The sequence below is a fragment of the Pygoscelis adeliae genome, unplaced genomic scaffold, assembly GCF_000699105.1.
Source record: "Pygoscelis adeliae isolate BGI_AS28 unplaced genomic scaffold, ASM69910v1 Scaffold414, whole genome shotgun sequence".
Taxonomy (NCBI): Eukaryota; Metazoa; Chordata; class Aves; order Sphenisciformes; family Spheniscidae; genus Pygoscelis; species Pygoscelis adeliae.
In genome coordinates, this window is record NW_008824673.1 from 578,546 (window position 1) to 586,811 (window position 8,266).

The 8,266-nt window shown below is 49.0% G+C and overlaps 1 protein-coding gene across 1 annotated transcript in view; it reads right to left on the reverse strand.

The window, feature by feature from the left end:
* JPH3 (junctophilin 3) overlaps positions 1-8,266 on the reverse strand; it is a 58,461-nt gene continuing 50,195 nt past the window's right edge. Inside the window, exon 5 of the mRNA XM_009323040.1 lies at positions 1-1,340. Within this exon, the coding sequence (XP_009321315.1) occupies positions 1,260-1,340 (81 nt within the window). The 3' untranslated portion in view covers positions 1-1,259. The remainder of the gene's footprint in view (positions 1,341-8,266) is intronic.

Consider the following 8,266-nt stretch of genomic DNA (forward strand, 5'->3'; position numbering starts at 1 on the left):
ACATGTTGGAAGCTGGAATATACATCCTGCATTACAAAGTGCAAAATACTACATGCTCAGAGCCCAAGCATGATGTCTGAAACAGTCCACAGCAAGATGTAAGAGACAAACCCACCACCCTCTCCCGCCTCTCTGGGACATGCTCCAGTGCTCCTCCCCAGATGCCTTGAAAAACAGTTTTATCTTATTTTGCTTTATTTTGTTTTATTGTATCCTAAGTGGATCAGAATTGAGCCCTCTCTCCCCAGTCCCTCCCCACCAGTCTGCTCCCCCGCATCTCTGTGCACGTGTGTATTTGGGATGGGATGCTCAAGTAAGGCTGCTCCTCGCATGTTGGCGAGCACGGCACGATGACCAGCAGCTACTCAATTTGTGTTGCTGAAGGTGCTTGCATGTTTTTGGGGGAATCCAGGTACACATTTTTACCCAGGAGAAATTGTCTGTGAATTAAAAGTAGCACTGGGTGGTTTTCCAGCCTTGCCATGGGGGGGAGCAGCCTGGGGAGGAGGGGTGAAGGCAGGAGGGTTGTGGGGCTACTGCTCACACCTTGCGTTCCCTATTCCCCCCCTGCCCCAAGAAATTTAGCAAAACACCAATTGCTGCTTTGTTTTAAAAACAAATAACAAAATGGGGCCTATTGCCCTTCTCCCATCTTTCACATCCTGACGGGGTTCATGCCTTCCCCGTGCTCCTTCTCTCCTCCTTCTTACAGCAACGTTTCTCCATTTGTGAAGGGAGAAGGAAGAAAAGCCTGATTTTGCTTTTCTCTCTCATTTACTTTATCATTAAAGCTGTTGTGGATTTCCCTGGGACACTCAGCCTGGAGCATCCCAGGACCCGTACATACTTCAAACAAAATCTCCCCATGGTCCCCTCATATAGTCTCCATTTTGGGGTTCATTACTGTTGTTACGAATATGTTTTTGGGGTGAGGGGAAGGGAAATGAGCTTTTATTTTGTTGGGATTCCTTCTCATCCTTTCCAGTGTTGGGGGGGCAGAGTGTTGATAGCATTTTGCCATGCCACACAGCATAGTGTTATACAAGCAAAGAATTTTGGCTAAAATCCAAAAAACATTACCCAGGAAAAAAGGCAAACTGTGAGTGAGACTCCATCGTTTGTTGTTCTTCTGTGAAAAGACTTGGAAATTGTCATAGGACAGTTCGAGTTATGATTTTTCCCTTTTTGTTGTTGTTTGGTTTTTCCCCCCCCCCATTCATACATGTAACTGTTATTTTTGCAAACAAGACAGTCTTGAATTAGATGAAAAAGTTAATAAACAAAATGGCGACTCCAATATTTAGTAAGATCACCATGACTACCAGGATGGGAGCCGAGCCCTGGAAGAGAAAGAGAAGGAGAGGAGTTAGAAGGCACGTTGAAAGTCTGTCTGAGGCTGCCTTGTAGCAGGGGTCGGGCGCTGTGCTGGCTCTGGGATATGGCAGGGCAGGCAGGCCTGCAGATGAGCAGGCCCCAGAGAGCACACGTACACCCTCCAGCAAACATCTCAAAGCGCCTGGTAACCCTCACTGAATTTTTGCAGGCTGCTGCCTTAGTGAGGAAGGCGTGAATAAAGATCTCCCTAAGGGGGATGAGGTGAGCAAACAGCAGAAGCAGGGACTAAACCCAGATCTATTGCCTCCGTCACTGTGACAACAAACAGGTCACCCCTAGGTCTTTCATCTAAGCACAATGTCCTCCTAAGGCAGGCGCTTGATTCTGCAAAGGCAGACAAAATCCCTCTCCTGTTTTACCAACAGAAATAAACTGGGCTCTGCCAGGAGCCCCTTTGCTCCCTCCCCATGCTGAGCCATAGCCCAAGGCATTCTTGGGGCCCGCAGCATCCCTGGGAGCACTGTCCCTCTTACGCCCGGGTGAGAGGAAAGCTGCTGGACTTCTGCTTTTCTGAGCCACTTCAACACTTACTTTCCATCCATTTGCCTCAATAGACACCTATATCTGCAAGTCTTGGGGCAGACTCTGTTTACTGTCATGCATTAGCACAAATGGCATGTAAGTCCCAGTGTGAGCCCCGGACCCAGCGTCTGCCAAGCAGACGCATGGATGCACACCCACCAGACCCATCTGGGTTAAGACAGCAGTTGCTCATGGACTCCCCCATGTCGTGCATATAGGAAATCTGGCCTTAAAAGAATAACTAAAATCAGTTGCTTACCCAGGGTGGTCAATGAAAAGGGAAAAAAAAAAAAAGATTGTATTGGCTCATATAGCTGTTTGGGGATGGTTTGGAGGAGTCTTCAAAGGACATTTCCCAATCAACATGATTGCTTGTACAGGTATCCTGATAACAGCAGAAGTCAGGCCAGCATACAGTGGTCTATGTTAAGGCAACATTTTGGGAAAGCGATAATAACCTTTCCTGAGGTTCATAGGGACCAAATTAAGCTCCTGGGGTCTGTGTGGAAACCACTGCAGCAACTCACATCACAGCTGGCCTGTGTCAGACACCCACCGTAGGCTGGGTTGAAGCGCACCCCAGAATCATCCGTTACTTTCCACTGAGCATAAAGGCAGCCCAGATAACTTGTGCTGGACCCGCTGAGGATGTGGCTGTTGGACCTTATTAGCATCCCAGGAACGATGGGAAGAGACCACTCAGCGTCAGGACTGCAGACAACCCTCCCAACGCGTCTTTCTGCAGAACACCGGTCAGAAAAACATCCACCCTGCCACCTTGTCCCTGCCATAGAACATTTGCTGTCCTAAAGTGTTAACGTGGCTGGCATCAGGGTGAGCAAGCGTGTGTGCAGGTAGGTGGTAGCTATTTCTCGGAGGAGCTGGTATCCTCGTCTATTCTTGCTGCAATGGAGCTGCGCCAGTTTTAATCGCCTGGAATGCTTTTCTCTATGCCCCTGTCCTCGTAACAAAGCTCCTGTGGCTGTTGGGTTGGCATGGGGCAGGGGTGGGCACCCTTTCTAAGCAAGTCCTTGTACCACTCTGCAGTGCTGCTGGGAAAAAAAAAAAGAAAAAAAGCTCCTTGCTGGCCAGAGATCGTTTCTCTTCTGAGCAGGCTGATTCAGTTCGCATTTGGGAGTGGGTGGGAGAGAGGATGCTGGAGCTTGCTGGAAAGGCATATTTGTAGCTTAGCAACAGGGTCAAAGGAAGCCAACCAAATGGAGGGATTGCGGAGAGCCTCTCCTGGCAGCCAGGTATCCACGCCTGACTGCTTCCAGCAAATCTCTCCGCCTGCACCACGCCAAGCCTTTCAAAGGCAGAACTCCCCCCCGCCCCCCCCCCGGCCTTGCCGCCGCCAAGCACTGCGATGCGGTGTGTTATTTACATTTGGGGGGCTTAGCTTCATTTCAAAAGATTATTGGGTTTTACGATTTTTGAGCTCGTGTTAATATAATAACAGATTGCAAGTGATTATCACTGTCATTGTTTCTGTTGGCAGGGCACCACAGAGACACAAAATGCATTTGGATTCCTCCACCTCGCAGCCAAGGGAGGACTTAACTGCTCTCATACTTGCATTAGCCTTGGTCCACTCGCCGTTTGATTTCCCCTGCCAAAGCAGCAGCGACCATTTCTGCCCCTGCTCTGCTCAGACTACTTGATCATTTCAATACCATGAAGGAGGCAAAGTTGTATACCAGCTGACATGAGCCTGGGATAATCTGGAGGCTGCTTCCTCCTCCCTGACAAAAAGTGTAGAGCAGGACTGGCTGCCTCTTAATTCCCTGGTGTTTGAGCTTTACCCTCACAAACAGAGACACTTTGGAATGGACCTGTTGAACTGACCGAAATCACAAACCTTTGGTACTTGTGTTCAGAGGATGCTGATGGGATGGTGTCCAAGAAGGGAGCACGCCCTTTATTTATACACCAGTACATCAAAGTCGTGCCCTCGTCTAGAAAAATGGGGGGAGTCAACAAACTAAGCAACATGCACCTACCCGCCTGCATCAGCAGCAACTGGATTCCCATGCACGAATGTTTTGCTCAGCTCCCTGGTTCAGTCTGCACCTATTTGCATCTTGCATCCTCTGTTCAATGCAGAGGTAGGAGAAAATGCTTACTTTGCCACCGCATATGCGGGGTCTTCCACATTTGCCAGCAAAAGCATCCCAGAAATAGGATGACCTGGGAGGGGAGGGGTCTCTGCAAAGTGAGCAGCTCAAATCCGACTGTCTGACAACCTACAAATTCTGCTTCCTTTTTACAGTTCCCTCTTTTTAACACCCTCTTCCCCGTGCTAACTCCAACAAGGGCTCTCCATGCAGCAGTGGCAGGTATGGCTGCTCCCCCCCCGGTGAGATGCCGGCGTATCTTAGCAGGGGCTGGAGTCCTGCCTGTGGCAGCTGGTGGATAAGCAGCTTTGCGACTCTGAAGCTTCTGTTTTAGCTCCAATTATGAATCCTGCTGCACTTCTAAATGCTTATGTCTGGCTTATTTCTAACTTGTAAGGTCTTTGTGCCTTAACCTCTACTCAGGGGAAATGCTTGCCCTTCTCCCCTTTGATGGCAAGGATGTCCTGGGATACGTGTCATCTGTTCCTAAGAAGCGATTCCTGCTCAGTGCCCAGGCAGAAGATGAATCACTAATGGGTTTGTGCTTTGGAAGAAATGTTTTGCTGAGCCCAGCCTGGCAATAGGTCAGTGAACTCCCTTTTACTGCAGCTACAGCCAGCATTTTGGAACTAGCAGCGTTTACAACTCTTCACGCCACACGCTAGCCCTCTATCGTGAGCCACCCACCTTTAGAAAGAAGAGCAATAGCCCTTGATTTGCAACTTTGCATGTTGCTTTAGTAGTTCGGTGGTGCTTTACCTCATCTTCGGCCTTCTTGAGATTTAGAAAAGCCCAGAAAAATCCCCAAGGCCAGTGGTATCATGGGCTCTGGGGTGCTAGAAAGCCAGAGGTCGAGCCGATTTTCCGAGCCTGGGGTTTGTGTGTCACAGACAGCAAGCAGCCTGCAAAGCTTTTCTTTTTTATCTTTTTTTTAAAAGCTACAACACTCTCTTTAGCCCTGAAATAGTAGTGCTAAAGCAGGCCGTCAGGAACTGCAGAGATTTGTTTAAACTAACCTGCCTGTCATTCAGGAGACGAGGCTCCGCTGCGAAACGCCGTGCTGCCTCCCAGCACAGTGCCCGCAAGTCCAGAACCTGCTTTACTGGGAAGCAGACGCCAGTTGGCAGCGTCCTCTCACCCAATTTTAGCTGTCTAAATGTTAGACATCTAGTCTGCGCTAACCATCTAGGCTGTCTGTAGACCAAGTGACGTGAGATGAATTCCACCCAGAATGGTTACCAGCCTGGCTCCAGGAAAGGAAAAATTAAATCAAGCTCTGGTGCGCCTAAGCATCATCCAGCATCCTCGGTGATGGCAAATTTCATCAGCAAAACGAGGCAGCTCTGGGGCTGGGATTTTTTGTTTTTATTTTTTATAATAAGACCCCTGGGCTCCTTCATATGAGGAGGAAAACACCTGCCAAGGATGGGCAATGTACACCAGTATTAGCTAGGCGAAAGGCTGCTTGTGTATAAACAGGGATAGTCTCCAAGGACTTTTAAGATTTCCTCCAAACTTTAGAGAGCTGGAACATAGACCCAAACCCATGGAAACACTAAAATGTGAATAAACCCTTGTTATGGCACAGGGGTAACAACAGTAATCGTAGCTGTAGAAGTAATGAGTGAAGTTTTTTTCCAGTCTGTGGTTTTTGGCACACTGCAGCTCTGATGGTGGCCGCAGCCGAGCACCACCATTTCTGCCCCTCCGTCTTGTTTGTTTTTATCCTTTAACTGTTGTGTAGCAACTCAAGAGTCTTACTGGGAATACAAGGGCCAGCTGGTTTACAAATACAATTGTAGCATAATTAATTAAGCATTAACAGTCCATTATTATCTGTTATCGCAGGGTACAAGCTCTGTCTCTCTGCCATGGAAACCATAGTGCAGGTTACCTAGGAATCCCTCCGGGATCTATTAAGTGTAATTACTAAGGACTTGGATCAGCAAAAAAAAATATATGCATTGTTTTCCAGCCTCAGCACTGCCGAAAGTGCTGAAAACTTAGCAGCTCCGTGACATTTGTGCTGAATTGTCACGTAATTGCCAGGAACAGGCTGCTGTGAAACGGTTAAGGAGCATTTAGCAAAAGAAACATAAGGGATTCACTTTGCTTTCTCCAGCGTATTACAACATCTCCCGTGACTTGAGGAAGGGAGCCCAGGAGATGCCCGTGTAAGAGGAATGGGCACTTGATACCAGTGTGCATCTGAGTGGGTGGTATGGAAAAACCTGCTTCTGCAGGAAAAATGCAAGCGGCTAAAGTGAACGCAGGGATTTATCCCGAGATGGCGTCTCTTAATGAACTGTTTTGTCACCTCTGGTTCAGTCCTCACGTTACAGGTGCCTGTGTAGCCAGGAGCGAGCTGTATATTTGGAGCTGTATGTCTGTGTTTAAAATTTTTGGTTCTCGTGCGGTCAAAAGTTGGCATTTGACCAAAGCTAGAAGAAGATGTGGAGTTGGGTCAAGACCCTAAAATGGATCTGGGATGACGGGAGCAAAGTCAGCCAGGTGATCTCTTCAGGTACATCAAAGGGCCCCTGAGATTAAAAGGGTTTTAAAAGGACACTGTCAAGTTAAGCATCACATTTCTCTCTGAACATTATTTACCTCATGTTGTTACAAGTAATGCCTGCGATGTCTGTACATGAAAGAGATTAGAGGAAGAACAGTTTCCAATTATTATTAGTTTTAAAAAGAAACAACCCCAAACCGTTTGCTTTGCGCATGTGACGGCTCTTCCCGCGCACGCTGCAGCCCCTGTGGCGATGCTCAGACCTGGCTCATCTCGAAGGGTGCGATGACAACCGGGTGTCTGCAGGACTGATCCTCCTCCTTATTCCCTTGTAATTATAGCTTATACTTGTATGGACGTGTGTACATGCCACAGCCATTTGGGATTGGGGTTTGAACCTGTTTGGTTGAGATGAGAGAAATAAGGAAAACCCAGACACGCCTGTATTAGGAGACCTGGGGAAGGCTCCTGATGGGGAAAAGAAAATAATGGAAAAACCTGAAGTGGGAAGACTGAGAGGACCACAGGGATAAGCCACAGGGTTTAGTCCCAAGGAGGATAACCACAAAAAAGTCCCCAGGCCCCTTTCCCAGCAGACTGGTCCGAAGGCAGATAGACGGGACCATCTCCGTGCACGGCATTGAGCCCGGTCTGAGATGCAGGTGAAGCTTCATCATTCAAACAGTGGGTGCCCGTTCGGGACAGAGGAAACAGCCAGCTGTTATTTTTATCTCATTTTACACCCTTTAGGGCTAAAGGTGCCTAACTTTTCTGAAGAAAACGCTCTACCCTGAGGTCAATCCCTTCAAGAATAACCCCACAGCCGCTAGAAAAGGGAGCGTCCGTCGCCTGCATCGGCAGGGAGGTGCCATTTCTGGGGCAAGTTGCTGCGCTCCGTCCCCCCCACCTTGCTCCACCGAAGCCTGGGCTGAGCCCCCTGCCCGGGGTACCCTCCCTCGACCCCGGCTCGGGCTGCACGGCGCGCTCCGGCAGAGCCCTGCGCTGGCTGCAGATTGGCTGCCTCCTCCTCACTTTCCCCAGCGACAGCGAAGCCTGCTCAGAATATCTTGATAGAAAATATGCCCCTCGCGCGGAAAGCGAGCAAGGAAGATGCTGCAGCTGCTGGAATCCCTCCCCGCCTCCCCGGCGGGTACCTGGAGCCGACAAGGGGGTCTCTCTGAGATCCCTAACCCAGCAGATGCCTTGCAAACTCCGTTTGCTGCAACTGCTTCCGTTGGTTTGTTTGCAAGAAGCAGCAGTACCGTTAGCAAACAGCTGAGATCACTGAGATTTTCTCTGACAGCATGTGACAATGAAAGAAAATGTCAGGGGTGGCTGGGGTGGGGTTTTTTTTGGCTGCTGCCCTACCATCGGGCTTTCTTCGTGAGATGAGACAGGGGGATTTTAAAGGGCCGAGTCTCGAGCCTACTCACATCTCCAGGGTGCCTTTAGTGAGACCACAACGTATCCCTAGAAGTCTTCATCTAAATACCTGTGATTGCTCCTGCTAAATGAGGACAGGCAGATGAATCAGGCTCCGTTCGTGCCTGAACACTGGCCCTTCTCACAGGCATGCTGAGGACCTCTGTGCCTAAAACACTTCTTCTCCCTTTTAGAAGCTGCAGATGTTCAGCACCTGCAGAAAAGGAGACATATTTTTTTTTTCCCCCCAACCCTAAAAATGTGATGTGTTCTGTGCTGATGGATAAAAGGGTTGCTG